The following is a 19,571-nucleotide window of genomic DNA, read 5'->3' on the forward strand; positions in this document are numbered from 1 at the left end:
GAAAGAACAATACTACCAACTCTGGGCTAAAGGAAGCTACCACAATCAAAGATAAAAACTTAAACATTTTCTGCAAACAACATATACAAACTGCCGGCAAGTACACAAAGGCACTCAACCCTCATAAGTCGTCAGGAAAATATAAATCAAAACCACCATGAGATACCGTTTCATCCCCACCACGATAGCTATAATAAAAATGATGAACTCTAACAAGTGTTGGCAAGGACATGGAAGACTGGAATGCTTGTATGGTGCTGGGAGGAATGTAAAATGGTGCAGCACCTTCGGCAGTTGCCCAAAAGGTTAAATATAGAATCATCATATAAGCCAGCAATTCTACTGGAAGAAATAAAAATAATGTCCATGCAAAATATGTCCATGCAAAAACTTGTATATGAATGTTCATATTCCATTATTCCCAAGAGACAACAAAGAAAACACCCCAAATAGCCATCAAGTAGTAAACAGGTAAAATAAAATGCAATCTATCCATACCATGGGCATTTATTTAGCAATTAAAGGGAATGAAGGACTGATACATGCTTCCACATGAATGAACCTTGAAGACATTATGTTAAGTGAAAGTATCAGACACAAAAAACCCATATATTATGATTCAGCTTATTTATATGAAACATACAGTATAGGCAAATCCATAGAGATGGAAAGTAGGTCAGTGGGTTGCCTAGGGCAAGAGAAGTTAGGAGAAATGGGGAATGACTGCAAAAAGGGACAGGATATCTTTGGGAGGGGTGACAAAAATATTCTAAAAATGACTGTGGCGGTAACTGTGGACGTACTCGAAACCACTGAATTATGCACTTTCAATGACTGCCTTGTACAGTGTGCAGAGACCTCAAGAAGGATGTTTAAGAAAAAAACTTAAAGATTTCAGTTTCCTCGTAGCCAAAGTAAAAGAGTAAACATGATACTACTAATAATGGCCCAACTTACTGAGCACTTACGGTATACCAGGAAGTGCTTTGTATGGGTTAATCTTCACAACAACCAGAGAAGACGGAAACTATTTTTAGCTCCATTTTACAGATGAGGAAATCAAGTTTAGGGAGTCTGGTCAGCTAGCCTGAGATGTTAGTGAGTGATGAACCCAGAGTTTCAAACCTGGGCATTCTGACTCCAGGGTCCATGCTTTACCCACCTTCCAAAAGTTTTTGTCTCTGAAGATATGTATTTACAAAATATATGACATCTATTTATATTTAATTTTTAAAAAGGTACCCAGTGCCCTTGTTAGTAAAGAGAAACCAACTACTGTAAACTCAGATGGGGGAGAAAGACAGGATCATTATAACATTGACCCACCTTACTATATCTTTGAAGACCTTTTAAAAAGGGATTATTTTTCATTCTCTCCCTTGAAAAAATGACTCAAACAATTAAATTTTGATGTATTCTTTGCCCAGGCTAAAATTAATGGCAGTTCATTTACAGCTATGATTGAGTTTTATGGAAAAGGAGATTATTTTTATCAGACTTTTACATAATATATTCTTATACTTACATTCTTTCTTTTTTTAAGGTTTTATTTATTTATTTGACAGACAGAGATCACAAGTAGGCAGAGAGAGATGGGGAAGCAGGCTCCCCGCTGAGCAGAGAGCCCGATGCGGGGCTCGATCCCAGAACCCTGGGATCATGACCCGAGCTGAAGGCAGAGGCTTAACCCACTGAGCCACCCAGGTGCCCCTCTTATACTTACATTCTGTAAGTTTTCTTTTAAGATCTCCTCTTCACTACAGTGGATTGAGCCCTTTAGGTGATGGATGGGGCACACCATCACACACCCAAACATTTAACCAAGCTGGCTTGGTCTTATCTCCTTACTACTGAGGTCAACTTAACTTTATCACACAAATTTTCCCACAAACTGACTTTGTAAATAGAGTGTAGCACATGGAGGTATATGCCAAGAGTATTTATTATTTGATCTGAGTTGCTAACATACATGATAAAAATCTTGTGATTGCATCAAGAATCTAATAGGATTTTCTGTAGCAGCAAACGGTTCCTAAAACACCTCACTTTGTTAACTCAGAGGATACATTTTTTTAGCATGCCTGTGGCTCAATTTCCCTACATCTAAAGCAAAGCCAAGCATGCCCAAAGGTTCCTCCTAAAAATCTTAGATGAATTAAGGACAACATGTATTCAAAGTCTTTGAATACATCAAAAAATTACATAAGGTGGTTTGTAATCAAGTAAAGGATATGGCTGCAGAATTGAAACTACAAGCACCTGTACTGAAGAGCAGCAAATGCCCAAACCCAAAGGACAAAACAGACCACATAAAGGAGAGTTCTCTTCTTGCTGATCAAGAGTGGAGCTTCCAAGTTGAAAGGTCTAGAATGCTTCACTGCAAATACTTATTGAGGCACCAGAGCATGAGCAAGATTTGCACCATTCTATAAAATGCAAAAAGACTAGGAATTGAAACTAAACACACCTAAGAATACAATGTAAAAATTAGGATTGGAGGTGGGGGGTTGACCATTTTTGAAAAAGTAGATAAATTAGCTTTGTGAATAAGATATTTACCTAGGGGCACCTGGGTGGCTCAGTTGGTTAAGCGTCTGCCTCTTGGTTTTGGCTCAGGTCATGATCTCAGGGTCCTGAGATCGAGCCCCATATCTGGCTCTGTGCTCAGCTCAGAGTCTGCTTAGGATTCTCTTTCCCTCTCCCTCTGCAACCCCCCACCCTGCTTGCTCTCTCCTGAGCCGCCTCCCCCAAATAAATACAATCTTAAAACAAACAAAAAAAAGATACTTACCTTCCTCTTGACATCAGAGCCAAGGCTAAATATCAGAGACCAATAAAAACTCATCTCCAAAATGTAGTACCAGTACTGGGACGGCAGCAAGGGCTAAGGAAAATGACAGTATTCACTACTTTACTATTACCGTATAAATAACTCATTTTAAGGCATTAAACTTTTGTTTATACCTATTTATGTTCCATGGAATTCCCCAAAATGATGATGCTTTAAGATTTTGATTTCTGAGGGTCACCTGGGGGGTGCAGTTGGTTAATAGTCCAATTCTTAGTTTTAGCTCAGGTGGTGATTTCAAGGTCATGAGATTGAGTCCCTCCTCAGGGTCCATGCTCAGCACAGAGTCTGTTTAAGTTTCTCTCTCCCTCTGCCCCCCCCCTTTCTCCCTCTCTTAAATAAATAAAGCTTAAAAAAGATTTCAACTTCTGAGAAGGAATCAAAGATAATATTTCAAGGCATTTTATTTCTGAAAGGGTAGACAAGAATTCCAAAATCAAGTTAAGGGTTTTGTTTGAAAGTTAATAAAGCTACAACAGGTTAAATTGCCTTAAGTTGATCAAAAGTTAAATTAGGAAAAACAAATTAAGAGCTCTTTACTGAAGAATATTGGCAGGTCTGTTTTGCTATTCCCACTGTTTACCTTGTTTTATGTTTCTTGAATACTACTCAAAATCTGATGTCCTAACTTCTCTACTGGTGACAGCTAGTAATCAAATGGGGCAATAATAAAATATATACAACTATTTCAGTACTCTAAAAATGTCTTCTGAAAAAAATAAAATTTCTGTATCTAGAAGTTTCCTTAATAATTTTATACTGTGTGGGTGGGTGCTTATTTTAGCTAAGTTGAAATATTATATTACTTGGTGTGATGGACTGTTACATCCATTAGCCTCCAATGAATTTCATCTTCTGATACTCATGTACTGGCATAGTCTTCTCCTACATGACCATGAACTTGATCTTGGGCTTTGGTGAAGGGAGAATAAGCAAATATAAGGCAAGCAGAGACTTCATAAGCACCAGGTAATAAACCTGAGCTACCTTGCTGATAAGAACAAAGTAGAGAATCGAGGTACCCACTGCCAAAAGTATGAATGAGGACACCAGGGACATAAGTCACCCCCTAGACAGCCTACCAACTGACTGAAAATACACGCACTGATTCATTTAACACTACCTGGAGCAGAAGGAACTGTACAGTTGAACCCAACCCAAATTATTAGCCCAACTCATTAGCAAATAAATGGTGGTTGTTTTAAGGCACTGTATTGGTGTTGGTTTGTTATTACCAGTAAATAACTGATACACCTGAGAAGTTCAGAATAATTTGGAGGAGAAGAATAAGATTGCAGTTTGACCTACATAATTCCCAAGTATCTTATGGTCTAACCTTCTCTGATTGTCTAATACTGAAGCTAACACATTAAAAGGGATAATTTTCTGGTCAACTGATCATCCTTGATAAGGCCATAAGAGAATGAGACAGAGTTTTTGCTTTCTTCTATGTCAAACAATCATGTATGAGACTAACTCTCCTAGTGAGAACTGAAAAAGGATCTGGGTAAAATGCAATAAAAATATCTCTGCAAATGCATCAAAGAGCAACCAAGGCACACAGAATCTGTGAAGCTAAGATTTCAAAGAGAAATGCATTAAAAATGAATCCTTTATTTCTAGTATATCCTTAATCCAAGAAGTTCCATAGATCCTAAGTGGGATAAATTCAAAGAAAACCACACGTGTGTACAGCATCAGTCAGCATTTGCCAGTTTATAAGCAGTATGGAGTCCAGAAACGAAGAAACAGAAAAAGTTAAACAGGACTTCTGGCAACTTTATGGTGCTAGTACGCAAACTGGTATGAGGTTCCGCCAAAGAAAAAGAGTCCTGGTAAACCCTGTAACCTTTTATTCAAATCACTAGGAAAACACCCTAGGAATATGGATAAGTTGTAAATACATCTGCCCTCAAAAAGACTGGAATCCACATTGAATCCGCGTGATCACACATAAAATGAAAGTGATTTGTCTCTACTCTAATGAGTAAAAGTGAAAGTACATATTCTAAAGAGGAAGATAGTATCCTGAGCATCTATAATTTTTCACATACAATATCTATTACTCAATCAAAAGTTATCAAGCATAAGGAGACAAGAATACGAAAAGAGAACAGACCCGTAGGTGATCAAGACATTGGATTCCTCAGACTTGGACTTTCGAACAACTTTAAAAACTTGGTTAAAATGTGGAAATTTTCAGTAGAGAACTGGAAGCCATTATAAAAGGAGTTAAGTGAAAATTTGAGAAGCAAAAAACATAATAACTAAAATTTAGAATTCAAGAGATGTGTTTTCACAGCAGTTTTAGACACTGCTGATAAAGGCAGCAACAAACTAGAGGACATGAAAATAGAATATATCCAGATCTGTGAAGGGTCTGAGATTTTACCCTACTTGTGAGATAGCTTGACCACAGTTTCATGGGGGCTGATTGAAGATCTGAGACTCCTGGGTCAGAGGTAAAGGATGGCATATTATTCAGAGTAATAGTTGTCAGAGTATCAATATTTGGGACAAGTCTCCCATCTTAACTCATACAGGCCTAAGCAAAAAGTGTCAGATGACATCTGCACATAGCATGGGTTGTATTACAAGAGAGGAACCCTGAGTGAGGAAGGATTTCTACCTTCCAAGTTTGTCTGCTATGCAAACATCCTTAAAAAGATAGTACAGAACAAAAGGAAGGCAGGGCCTCACTTCCTAAGACATGTAAAAATGCAAGAAATCCATGGAGAATTGTCTCCCAAAAGACTTAAAGCTCAGAGAAGCAAGAGGATGGAAAATAATGGAAAAAGCATAAGAGACATGTGGGACCTAGTGTAAACATCTAGCCTATTAGTACATATGTAATTGAATTTCCAGAAAGAGAAGAGAGAGAGAAAGGATCAAAAGCAATGGCTGAGAATTTTCTAAAACTGACTGAAGATATCATGCCACAGATTCAAGAGGTTCTATGGACATTAGGCAGCATCAAGTCAAAGAAGACCACATTTATGCATATCATAATACAACTTGAAAGACAAAGACAAGGTATTGAAATCAGTCAGAGAAAATAAGACATTCTGTTCAAAGAAGCAAAAATAAAACTGACAACTGAATTCTTAAAGAAAACGATGGGATCCAGAAGGTAATGGAATGCCATTTTCAAAGCGCTAAAGGAAAGTCATTGCTAACCTAGAATTCTATACCCAGCAAAAATATCCTTTAAAAAATGAAGGCAAAGTGGTAACATTTCAGAAAAGCAAACCAAAGGGGCATCTTTGGCCAGAAGGATAATCATCCCAGACGGAAGCATGGGAAAGCAGGATACAAGGTTGAGCTTAGAGATGGAAATCTGATTTACAAAGCAGTAATAGCAATGACTTGTAGGGTTTTAAATATTCGAAGGAGGAGAGAGGAGGAGGGCATATGAATAATTCTATGAAGCATTCTCATGAATTTTCGGTGACTGGAAAGAAGTAAGAGCACTAATTTTTATTAGACTCCAGTAATTCAAAAATGCATATGGTAATTTCTAGGATAATTACTAGAAGAATAAAAGGATGAAGCTATTATAAAGGAAGAAATGGAATAATAATTTTTTCAAAAATTTGACTGTCCTATAAAAAAACTGAGAAGAGAGTATAATAAAAGGAAATGCACCAGGTATTACAAACAGAAAACAAATGGTAAGGTAGGAGATTTACACTCAAATATGTAATTGCATTAACCATAAACAGACTAAAGGAACAACACGAGTGATAGGTAAATAAGGAATAAGAATGAGTAAGCTCTGGTAGAGAAAGAGCTGAAGGACTGCACAGACGTGGGCAGAGAGTAGGAAGGGGACTCGGGCCTAACTCAGGGGACAGTTTGAGGGCCCCAACGTTGAAAGAAGGGAGGACTGTATCAGAAGGGACTTACCTGCCTGGGATAGCCATTCCACACCTCCCACAGGTCATATACCCAAGGTTTCTGAAAAAACAAGGGACCAAGAGAGAAAAAATTAGTTTGGCAGCATCAAAGGCTGATTTCAGCAGAAAACATAAGCCCTTTCTGATGTCACTCTTGTTCCTGCTGCACCTCTCTCTATCGATATTTATACATGTCCCCATATAATATGCCTGGGACGCGCACGACTTCTAGTGAATCTGGGACCACACACAGTGCTGTCGTGCACAGGAAATTAATCAAACAGAGGCTCCTGGGTGGCTCAGTCAGTTGAGCATCTGCCTTCAGCTCAGGTCATGGTCCCGGGGTCCTAGGATTGAACCCCACATTGGGCTCCCTGATCAATGGGGAGCTGGCTTCTCCCTCTCCCTCTGCTCCTCCCCTGGTTCCTTCTCTCTCTCTCTTCTCTCTCTCTCACTTTCTTTCTCTCAAATAAATAAAATCTTTTAAAAAATCTTTTTTTTTAAAAAGGAAATATTCAACTTACTATGTAGTTTATACATCACTTAATGAGGTAATCGTTTAGTAACTCTTTAAACAGACAATGCAAAGGTCATATGGTAAGGGAAGATTTCTGATGAGTGAGTACTGAGTCTTGACAGAAAGGTGGTATTTTGTATGGGCCTAGATGGGATTCAGCAGGTGGAGGTAGAGGTGGAAAGGACAAGACATTGCTGGCAGAGGGGTAAAATGGGCTAAAATCCAAAAGTGAGATACACGAAGTATGTTCAGTGGATTGTCAGGAGTCCAGGGTCATTGGCACAGGGGTCATGTGAGTGGAAATAGGGAGAGATTAGGTTTCAGACGTATGTTTGCAAATTCAATGCTTAACAAAGGCTTTGAAAGGCAGACTGAGGGGTTATGACTTCTCTAGACATTCACATGATTTTAAAAGCATGAAAGCTGGTTAACTTATTGAGAACCTTATTTCATGAGGAATTCACAGGCAATGATTTTTAAAATTAAAGACAAATTCCCATCAAAGAATATCAGAGAGACAACTTACATCGTAAAGAAAGACAATTCCAGCAACAGTAATCATTAAGTAAAATGCAAATCTCCAGCTGCCAAAAGAAAGAAAGATCTGGTAAAGGTGATTGACATTTGAGGAGAAATACGTTTGGAATGACGGTGTCTGGAAAGAATGCATGGGCAAATCTAATCCGATATCCTGACTCTGTCCCTTGTCTGATGGCTCTAACTGTAAGGAAATCACTTAACCTTGGGAATTCTTCACGTCTTCACATATAAAATGGGAATGACAAAACTTACCTCAAAATGTAAAAAGAATCGAGGCTAATTAGTGAAAAGTATTGATCACAGTGCCTGGTATGAAGCAAGCATTAACTAGTGGGGACAACTATTTCTACTGTTCGTATTATGCCTGACACACAATAGACCCAGTTCCTGGTACACAATGGACAACGGTTTGACATTAGTATTAATTGAATCCTTTATTTTATCCCCACTTAAGTCCCAGTGAAAAGGTTTCCATGTGGCCAGGCTTTAGTCTTGTCTCTGAAAAGCAGACTTTGAATTAAAAAAATGTATTTTTCTCACGTATGGAGAAAGACCTATAGATTAAGAGATTCAAAAGACTACCAATCCACTATACTGCATGGGTTTTATTAAGACCCTGGTTCAAACAAACAAACTGTAAAGAAAATTGTGAGTTAATCAAGAATATTTACTATTATTAAAGGTTTTTTTTTAAATATTTTATTTATTTATTTGTCAGAGAGAGAGAGAGGGAGAGAGAGCGAGCGAGCAAAGGCAGACAGAGCGGCAGGCAGAGGCAGAGGGAGAAGCAGGCTCCCTGCTGAGCAAGGAGCCCGATGTGGGACTCGATCCCAGGACGCTGGGATCATGACCTGAGCCGAAGGCAGCCGCTTAACCAACTGAGCCACCCAGGCGTCCCTATTAAAGGTTTTTTTAAAGATTTTTTTTTTTTTTATTTGAGAGAGACAGAGTGGGCACAAGCAGGAGGGGGGAGAGAGGGGGACAGAGAGGGACAAGAAGACTCCCCGCTGAGTGCAGAGCCCAACACCAGGCTCGATCTCACAGCCCTGAGAGCACGACCAGAGCTGAAACCCAGAGTCTGCCCACTTAACCAGCTGAGCCACCCAGGCACCAGTTATTAAAGATTTTTTTTAAAGTATGATATTGGTATTGCAATTTTGTTTAAAATACAGTCCTTACCTCTTACAGATACATACCAAAATATTTACAGTAAAATCATACAATGGCTGATATATGTGTCAAAAGCAATTTTCAGTAATACTTGGATGAAGGTGGTCAAAAGGAACATACTCTGGGTTACAGGCCAAGTAAGTCCTGGGATGTAATGTACAGAGTGATGACTAGAGTTGACACTGCTGTATGGCATGTTTAAAAGATGCTAAGTGAGTAGATCCTCAAGTTCTCATCACAAGGAGAAAAACACTTTTTTTTACTTTTTGTACACTAACTAAATTCACTGTGGCGATCATTTCACGATATACGGAAGTCCAACCATCACGCTGTATGCCTTAAATTTACACAATGACATATGTCAACTATATCGCAATTTCAGTGGCAGAAAAAAAATTTATCCCAGAAACAGTCTTTTGAGGGGCGAGGGGGGCACAGATGACACAGGATTGCCATCAACTGGTGATAATTAAGCACGATGATGGGTACATAGCACACAGAGTTCCTTATACCAGTTTTTCTGCTTTTGTGTATGTTTTTAACTTTGCAAAGTAAAGTTGCAAAAAAAAAAAAAGGTATGGATATTTTACTTCATGATTGCTGAACCAACAATAATATTAAAAATAATATTTGTTGGGGTGCGTGGGTGTCTCAGTGGGTTGTCTGCCTTTGGTTCAGGTCACGATCCTGGGGTCCTAGAATGGAGCCTGGAGTCCAACCCCCTGCTCCGTGGGGAGTCTGCTTCTCCCTCTCCCTCTGTCCCTCTCCCCGCTCGTGTCCTCTCTCAAATAAAATCTTAAAATAATAATAATAATAATAATAATAGTTTGTTCCTTATTCTTGCATAATGTTTTAGAGCATTTTCTTCAATATGCCTGAAAGCTAAGTAAGAAAGAGGAAGGCAGACATAGATCCCTTTTTCTTTAAGAAAAAAAGAGTAATACATAAATTGAAAATTTGTGTATCTTAATCGTGAAGTCAAAATTCAAGTAGTTTTGTAGAATTTTCTATTGGGTTGCTTTTCTTCTTGTAGTTGAGTTTTAATCATTCTTTTTTCTGGATACAAGTACTTTGTCAAATATACCTACTGGGACATTTTTTTCCCATTCTATGTTTCCTCTTTTTGTTTTCTTCTTTTTTTCCTTTTTAAAATTTTTTTTTCAGTGTTTCCAAATTCATTGTTTATGCACCACACCCAGTGCTCCATGCAATACGTGCCCTCCTTAATACCCACCACCAGGCTCACCCAACCCCATTTTGCAGATGGACAGTCAGGCTCATCAAAGGCAAAACCAGTTCCCCAGCTCCCACACCTAACCAGGTAATACATCTGAGGCTGAGGGCAGGTCTCTGGACTCTGAAGCCAGTGGTTCCTCCTGAACATTGTCTTGCCTACAGACTGGATGATTGTCTTTCTTCCTGCCTTGTTTTGATAGAAAAGAAGTAGGGTCCCAGTCTTCAGAAATCTGAACCATAAAAATACCCAAAGTTGAGCCAGCTGAGGCCTGTCCATCCTCGTCATGCTCACGGCCCAGCCGGCAAAGGCCCACACTTAGACTCAAAGAGCATATCCTTGGCTCCCTGGATTATCGTCTCCAAGCAGGAACAGAAAAAGTAGGATCGGACCTGCCGGCCACAAAGGAAGCCATGAGTCTAGGTGGCACATCTCGAATTGTTCGTTTCTCCGGCATTTGCTGACCTCTTGACTCTGTGCCAGGCACTGTGCTCAGCCTGTGGGTGTTGTCACATGTTTATCTTCACAACAGGTTTCTGGACTAGGAACTGTAGATAAGGTGGTGACCAGAGTGGGACACAGAGGTTGGGAGAGATCACGTAATGACCCCCAAGGCTGTGCAGGGGACATCGGACGTGAGTGCCAAACCCAAGTGTCACACTTTCCCTAACTGGTCCTGGTAGGCTCCATTATGCTCTCCCAGAGGTGCTCAAAGGGTGTGCCAGGGATTCCTTGTGTCAAAATATTTCCATAACATGACTACTGTGTTACTGCCATTTTTGTTCATCCCCTCACAGGAACAGTGATTTCCAGAGGCTCAGCACAGGAGACGCCATCGTCGCTCTAAGAGTTGATACGATGTGTGTTTGTGTATTCTTCTTTTTTTTTTTTTTAAGATTTTATTTATTTATTTGACAGACAGGGATCACAAGTAGGCAGAGAGGCAGGCAGAGAGAGAGGAGGAAGCAGGCTCCCCGTGGAGCAGAGAGCCGGGTGTGGGGCTCGATCCCAGGACCCCGGGACCATGACCCAAGCTGAAGGCAGAGGCTTTAACCCACTGAGCCACCCACGTGCCCCATCGTTTATGTATTCTTATGTTTTATAAATGTCTCTACCTTCATTTCTAGTATCTGTAGCCATAACATACACAAGCAAGTGCTCTTTGGGGTCCTTCATGGTTTTTCAGAGGACAAAAGGGTTCTAAAACCAAAAAGTTTGAGAACCGCTGCACTTCCCTAATTGTGAGATGAATGATAAAGTATTTGTTGATGCTGTTTTACTTGTTTCAGATGAAAAAGGTAGAAAAACTGCCCCCCCCCCTTTTTTCCAGGAAAGGCTGAGAAAAACAAAATTAGAAGTGAAAAAATTTCTTGGAAAAAAGAAAAATCCAGAAAACGATTGGTCTGGCCCAGATGGCAAATGCCATCTGGGGCAATGGAGAAAGAAGCTGGCAAGGCCAGCAATGGGGCTCAGGAGGGGGCAAGGCCCAAAGGAGCAGGCAGGGACCTGCCCCAGGATCAGCAAAGGCAAGGTCCCCAGCAAAGATCCCCAGCCAGAGGGGATTCCCTCCCTCCAGAGATAGGGGAGCTCCCTGTCTACCTACATCAGCTCCTTGGAAATTACCTGGGATCTTTGTAATAAACTTTTTGCTGCTTGATGGAAATGTTTATTTAAAAAGAAAAGTGGACAGCTAATATGGAGTTTACTTTAAAAATAAAGGATGCGCTGTGGATTAAAATCCTGAATTCTGCAGAACAGGGTTTAGGGGTCATCATTTTAAAATGTAACCAAGTACAATAGCCAAGATATGGAAGCAACCTAGTGCCCACCGACAGATGAATGGATAAAGAAGATGTGAGATACACAAACACACACACACACACACACATACACACAAGAATACTAGTTGGCTATAAAAAATGAAACCTTACCATTTGCACAACATGGATGGAGCTAGAGCATATTAAGCTAAGTGAAATAAATCAGACAGTCTAGAAAGACAAATACCATATGATTTCACTTATACGTAGGGTGAAAGCAAGTGAACAAATAGAACAAAATAGAAACAGACTCACAGCTACGGAGAACAATCTGGTGGTCTCCAGAGGGAGGGGGTCTGGGAACGGGTGAAACAAGGGAAGGAGAGTCAAAGGTGCAAACTACCACTTATTAAGTATATAAAACTTGGGGATGCAGAGTACAGCACAGGGGATACAGTTAATAATACTGTAACAACTTTATATGGTGGCAGACAGCTGCTGGATTTATTGTTGTGACCACTTCCGAATGTATGTAAATGTCCAATCACCATGTTGTACCGCTGAAACGAATCCAATACTGTAGGTCAACTATACGTCAATTAAAAAAAGGAAGTCATCAAGGAAACAATACAGTAGACTTAAGATGTTCCTCCTGATATTATAGAGGAGTTTCTGCCTTTTGGGGAGTCATTGTTAAAGCTTGGTGTTGGGAAATAAGTTTTCTGAGATTTCCCACATGCTTGGGGCTAGGTGTCTCTTACTGTGATTCCCACAGCACATCATGTCACTGGAGGAAAAAAGCACAATCCTTATACGATTCAGTGGCTTGGCATTTTGCTTGATTTATTAAGTCTATAACAGTGTTCTGACTTTGAGGAAATTTGTGGTATCTGTAAAGAAGAAGTAAAGCTTGCATTTGGTCTGTTGGCCCGCTTCTATATCCTGAATACATTGTTCACATTTTTTTCATGCCTTCTTTGAAACAAGCTCCCCTCAAATCGTGAATTCTTTTCTCATGGAAATCCAAGCTCATTCCTCAAGGTCTATGTTGCCACTCCCTCCTCTAGGTCTGACCTCTAAAAAGCCTTCCTCTACCGTAACCAGCTCTACCGACACCATCTGCTCCGAATGCCCACCATGCATTGAAACATGACCATGGATTACAGGGGTAGAGGCTCATGCACCTTTGGTAGAATAACTGGATAGATCCTGTGGTTTCATAAGGGACAGTCTGGTCTCCCTGATGAGCTGTTCAGGGCTAGTGACCAGAACTTCCACTTTCACTTCCCTCTTAAAATCTAGAACTTTGAATATTATTCAGCCTCAGAAATGATGAATACCCACCATTTGGATCAACGTGGATGGAACTGGAGGGGATTATGTTAAGTGAAGTAAGTCAAGCAGAGAAAGACAATTATCGTACTGTTTCACTCATGCGGAACATAAGGAACAGCACGGAGGACCATAGGGGAAGGGAGCAAAATCTGAAGGGGGAGAAATCAAAGCAGGGAGATGAACCATGAGAGACTGTGGATCCTGGGAATAAATCTTGGGGTTTCAGAGGGGAGGAGAGTGGAGAGGTGGAGGGAAGGAGTAACAGGGTGATGGGTATTGAGAAGGGCACGTGCTGTGATGAGCACTGGGTGTTATACTTAACTAATGAATCATTGAACACTGAGAAAGAGAAAGAAAGAAAAAGGAAGGAAGGAAAAGAAAGGAAGGAAGAAAGGTGTTGTAAGAAGAAAGAATCAGGCAGAAGCTGTTGACCAAATTTCACATCTGGTGCTAGTTTATCTAGTTACACCATGAACTCCTTTCCTTAACAGAGATTCCTGAATTTTCTCCCAATCCCAAATATACCAAATGAACAACTTGAAAATGGGGGAAAGAACAAAACAAAAACAACCTAGAACTCCGCCCAGTGTAGGGCCGCGCCGCGTACAGAGAAGAGAGTCGACATAACCGTCTTCATTGCCTGGCTGATTGATAGCTGACAGCCTGAAATTCCCTTCCCTGGCCTGAATTCCAAAGCTGACTTTCAGTAGACTCACCAGCAACCAGATTCCCAATGTTAAGCCTCGTTGACCCAAATGGTTAATTGACCTAGGTGGTTTCTGGTTGCTGAGAGCTAAGCATTATGGGTCAAGAGGCAATACCATGGAGCAGAAAGAGTACCACAAAAGGAGTCAGAAGACGTGAGTGCCACAGCCCTGCCAACAGCTCCGGGACCGTGAGCAAGTTCCTTTAAGAAGCCAGACCCGTAGTTTCTCATTTCTGTTTTCCCTCCCATTTCATTGAGATTTGATTGACATACGGCCCTGGGAAGGTCGAATCGTTTTTCATTTCTTACATGGGGCTCGCTCCACTTTCCTTGATGACCTCACAGCATTGGAGGGAGGATCAAACATTATTTATAAACTGTAAGGCACTATCATGTACAAGAAATTACCAGAGACTTTCCTGGGAGCATGATTCAACTCCAGAGGAGAGAATTTGTCCCTGCCTGGGGACTTTATTTAAGATAAGAATCATTGGCTAGGAAAAATACATGAACAATAGTAGGAGAACAGGAAAATGTAATATGAGACCAGTGCTACCTTATAGTGTTTTGTGGTGATGGTTTAAAGAGACTGGCCAAGCTGACATCAGTGGTAACAACATTATCCAAACTTTCAAGAGCTAAAAATCAGAGAGAAGCTATTTGGAAAACAAACCAGGCCATTCACGTAGAGCGTCCAGTGGAAGCCTGTGATGGGAAATGATCGCTTGTTTCAAGACACCTTGAAGACTTGGGTCTGTGCCCCTAACCCTCACTAGCATCAGGCGGGACCATAGTCCCCAGGCACGTACAGGTAAACAAAGGAATCCATTAAAGCTTAGCTCCAACCTCCATTTATGTGAGCGTCTGACATCAGCTCTCTAATCACTTTGTCATCAAAACAAAAAATGTCTGGTGAAAGTCACCAGGCAATGTGAGGCCCATAAGAAATGGGCAGAAAGAAGGGACACTGTTGGTGTGTAGAATGTGGCATCAAACACAACCCAGGGGTGCCTGGGTGGCTCAGTCATTAAGCATCTGCCTTCGACTAGGGTCATGGTCCCAGGGTCCTGGGATAGAGCCCCACATCTGGCTCCCTGCTCCAAAGGAAGTCTGCTTCTCCCTCTCCCACTCCTCCTGCTTGTGCCCCTCTCTCGCTGTGTTTCTCTCTGTCAAATAAATAAATAAAATCTTAAAAAAAAAAAGAAACCACAACCCAGTGAACGGGCATTTGTCTGGATGTAAAGAAGAAGAAAAAAGTGAGAGAAATGACCTAGTCCACCTTTTTCACAGAAGTGTTAGTTTTTGCCACCAAGGGAGTGACCCAAAGTACAACAAAATTCTAGAGGGGAAAAAAACCCATAGAACTGAAATGAAAGAAAAAAATAAGTGCCATGTAGCCTCACTGCCCCCAAGGCATATTCAAAGTAGCCAGTTCTGGGGCGCCTGGGTGGCTCAGTGGGTTAAAGCCTCTGCCTTCGGCTCAGGTCATGATCTCAGGGTCCTGGGATCGAGCCCCACATCGGGCTCTCTGCTCAGCAGGGAGCCTGCTTCCCTTCCTCTCTCTCTCTGCCTGCCTCTCTGCCTACTTGTGATCTCTGTCAAATAAATAAAATCTTAAAAAAAACAAAAAAAACAAAGTAGCCAGTTCTGGCAAAAGTCCTACTTGGTACCCCAACAGAGGCTGACATTCCCCCTCCACCCCTCCCTTCCGCACCCCTTTCCACTAAAACCAACTGGGAAATCCAGAGGAATTGGCCTTCCGGTCCACAGGCATGGGGTGGGGGGTCAGAGGGGGGAATGAGTCAAGTGGGACAGAAAAAAAGACCCCTGCCCATTCTCTGCTCTTGTAATGTGATATAATAATTGGAATGTGATTGGAAACAGGTGATAAAGTCTTACGACATAGGGCCGACCTCTACCCTAAGAAAAAATAAACACCAATTTAGACGTTTGTGTTTTTTTTCTGGACTTCAAGATAAGTACATTCTATCTCCTACTCGTCTTAGAGAGTTCACAGCTTTGCCCCATTTTATTGAGAAGGAAACTGAAGCCGAGAAGCGACTAGCTTAAAACACCCAACGGGTGAGTGACAGGGCTGGGTCCAAACCCTTCTTTGACTTCAACGCTAGTGTTCTTTCTGAGATGACCGTTTTGCTCCATTATTGGAAAACTGCAGCTTTGCAAAAACCTCGACTGGCCTTCTTACCAAGCTTCCTGGAATTTCTTCATCCTGCAAGGCCTCTCTTGATTCCGCCGACTCCTAAACCATCTTTCCACCTGGCGCTCTGTCAAGTTACACTTCTTTGCCAGTCCGTAAATATCAGTCTGAAAAGGGATAACATGAATGAACAGGCGATAAAGAGCAGTCAGATGGGAAGGCGGTCAAGACGGGGTTACGGCACGATTGGGTTACCAGAACTCGTGCGCTAGAGAGGAGACACATTCTGCGTTAGATCTGGAGCCAGTGATTTGAATTTACCTCTTTGGCTTATGGGATCACACGCGCAGACACACCAAAAAAAGAAGGAGAAGAAGAAGAAGAAAAATCCCAGCACTCTGAGTTACCAAGAAACATCAATACTCCATAATTTGGCAGCAACCCATACATTCGAGCTGCAGAGGTACGCTCACTCATTCAGCAAAGTTTTATCTAGGCTTCCTAGGTATCAGCTTGAGCAGTAGAGTTTCAGATCAGATCCAATCTCCTCATCTTTCCTACAAGGAAACTGAAACACTAAGAGTTTTAGTAAGTTGTCCAAGACCTAAAATTAATAATAAAGTGAGGATAAGAACGTAAGCTAATTCACTTTCTGGGCTTTCACACAATCTTAGTGATGGCTCCACCAGACAAGACAGCAAAAACTCAAACAGGTGTGGGCTATCACTGTCACCTTTAATCAGATGTAGAGCCCATGTCAAACTAATCCAAAATAATTTCAATCATAAAAAAAAAAGTAAAGATCATAGAATATACTAATGATGATCGCTTCTCTTCTGGGAAGCAGAACTCATTTTTAAATTTGGACATAATATGGATGATGGATTAGCTCCAAGGTCATACACTTCAAGTTCTTCTCCTAGGGCCAGACCAAAAATGCTCATGGCTGGATGGATCAGGTCTGTTTCATGGCGGGAGTTTAAGTATTCTCCAACACAGTCAGGTTTTAGAGGCTAAACCTACAGTGTTTTCAATTGACACAAAGAAATAAGCTCTGTAAGTTTTTGAAATACCTTTACCCTTGATCTTTCATTTTCCAACACAAGTACAAGAATGATTTCCATCTCCTCTTTAGTAGAAAAATAAAATGGCATCAAACTGACCCTCAGCTTCGGTGTTGACAAGATAAGCAGGAGCCATGGACACAGCAAACAGAAAAGCTCCTTCTTGTTCCAAAAGGGCTTCTGTGAGCCCGCTCTGGCCTGTGGCTCCCAGAGGGAAAGCGGACACCCAGAATCTTAATGGGACATTGCTAGCGGGTTCTAAATCTTGACTGGTGCCTCAAAGTAGATTAAGCCAATCGTGGACCAACATTGCAAGGGCCGAACAAGGCCTGCCTGGTGGTTGAACACCCCAAGGTCTGGGACCAGTCATACAATTTCCCCTGGGTTGTTGTGCAGAGCCCCTAATTGTTCAGGCCCGCAGCGTTAACAGTCAATAAAATTAATAAAGCAGCTCTGACGCTGAAGACTGGCAAAGGCCTAATTGCAGGTTCTCTGTACCTCCTAAATTGCTACCTATTATTTAACCTGCAAGAAGGAAAGCAGAACAAAACAAAAACAGGATATCGCCCATGTGATAGTCTGTTTCCTCCTGAATACCTACTCTTACAGGCCGAGGTTTCGCTGGCTGATGTCTGGTCGTTGTTTTGTTTTTGTTTTTGTTTTTGGGCTTTTGAGAAGACTGAGTTGTCAACCACTTATTGCTGCCTCCTTCTTGCAAGCATTGTGCTAGTCCCTGGGGAGCTAAATGAATCATAACATGGACGTGGGCCAGGAAGGAAGAAAATAAAACAAAGAATTTTAATGAAACACCCCGAGTGCGAAGATAGGGGAAGAGCAAGACACCGTGGGACCTACGCCTGTGGGGACTTTCTGAAAGTTACACATAGGCCGGACCCTGAAAAATGCCTCAGAGAAGGGGAGGATAGAGAAGGGATGCGTCCTGGTCGAGGGACCAGCGCGTGAGGTCGTCTGCAGGTGAGAGCAGGGGTGTGCAAGGAACACCTGGGGAACAGAACGAAGTCTGGCAGGGTAGAGCCCTATGAAGAGGAGGGGAGGAAAGGCGTGGCTAGGCTCACATCAAGGGGGGCTTTGTCTGGGATTTATCTTGGGGGTGACAGGGCGTTGGCCCTGATAACGTCCCCCTCCAGCAGCGTGGACAGATGGAAGGAGCAGGAGTACGTCTGGAGCTGGACACCACGTTCATTTTGCCCTTGTGTCCAAGGCCTTTGTTCTCACAACTCTGGAGGTCTGGATTCACTAACCCACACAGCTCATCACACTCCCTCATGGGAAGCAATTCCATTTTATGATCCCATCATTTCTATAGATATCTGCTTAAGAAATGCGTCTAGAAATAGCACTCAAACATGATTTGAAGCAGTTTATTTTCTCTTTTGGAGCACAGATGTGTCTGGTTGAACGTCAGTCTTGACAATACGAGCTTCGTTCGCTATAATCTTATTGGGATAGAAAACCTCTTGGAAACAAAAGTCTCTGGAAGTAATTTCTTATCGATACATAAAACAAGCATTTATCGAACACCTACAATGCACAGAAAATCGTGTGAGATGTTATGTTGGTATTTCTTTAACTGTCACATGGCTCTTTTCACAGCAGGGAAACTTGATAAAGACCAAATTTCCTAATTTTAGATTTCCTAGAAAGCTGACCTGAAGCTTTTGCTATAGAAACATGTCAAGTAACTGAGAGCATAACACTGTTCTTCATGGTTTATGTGCGGTATTACCCAGGCACAGTATTCTCAAACAGAAAGAGAAAAATAAGGAGTTTCTAAAAGGCCCCGAATTTTTCATAAACACGGCTAACTTATTACGCTTTTGAAAAATGTGAAATGATCTTGGGCGTTTATTATCACCAGTGGTAAGAGCAGCGTTGAAAGAACATGAGCTGTCCTTTAGAGCACATGGAAATAAAGACCATGTGGAAATGGCTTGTCAGAATCTCCTCATTTTAGAAAAAGAACAAACAAGGAAGTCCGGTGCAGAAGCTGAGGGCAGAAGTTACAGACAGCGCCGGCCAGCCGTGAGCAATTCTGGACCCAATACTTCACGCGATGTGGTCAGACCTCCACGTGGTCAGACCTCCACGTGAGCCCACCGGATCCACGATAGAAACGGTCATTGTAGACACAACGGAATTCAGCAAGTAAAGTTCGGCACCCTTAAAAATCTCTCTGTCCTAAACCATGCTAGAGCATACTCTTGACTTTTATAACGACCGGTAGTCACTGTCAGTATTCATCAGAGAGGGTGTCTGTCATATTGGGAAGAGTTTTTATTTCATCTCTCATTTAAATGATGATGAAAATGAAACTAGCCCTGC

At 41.5% G+C, this 19,571-nt stretch overlaps 1 protein-coding gene across 1 annotated transcript in view; it reads right to left on the minus strand.

Annotated features, from left to right (window-relative positions):
• Positions 1 to 19,571, minus strand: part of CERS3 (ceramide synthase 3) — a 104,662-nt gene that overhangs the window by 47,129 nt on the left and 37,962 nt on the right. Inside the window, exons 5-8 of the mRNA XM_080809367.1 lie at positions 16,213 to 16,331; positions 7,788 to 7,845; positions 6,755 to 6,805; positions 2,792 to 2,884 (exon numbers count right to left, since the gene is read on the minus strand). Coding sequence (XP_080665493.1) covers positions 2,792 to 2,884; positions 6,755 to 6,805; positions 7,788 to 7,845; positions 16,213 to 16,331 — 321 coding nt within the window. The remainder of the gene's footprint in view (positions 1 to 2,791; positions 2,885 to 6,754; positions 6,806 to 7,787; positions 7,846 to 16,212; positions 16,332 to 19,571) is intronic.

Source organism: Martes martes, assembly GCF_963455335.1.
Source record: "Martes martes genome assembly, chromosome: 7".
NCBI lineage: Eukaryota > Metazoa > Chordata > Mammalia > Carnivora > Mustelidae > Martes > Martes martes.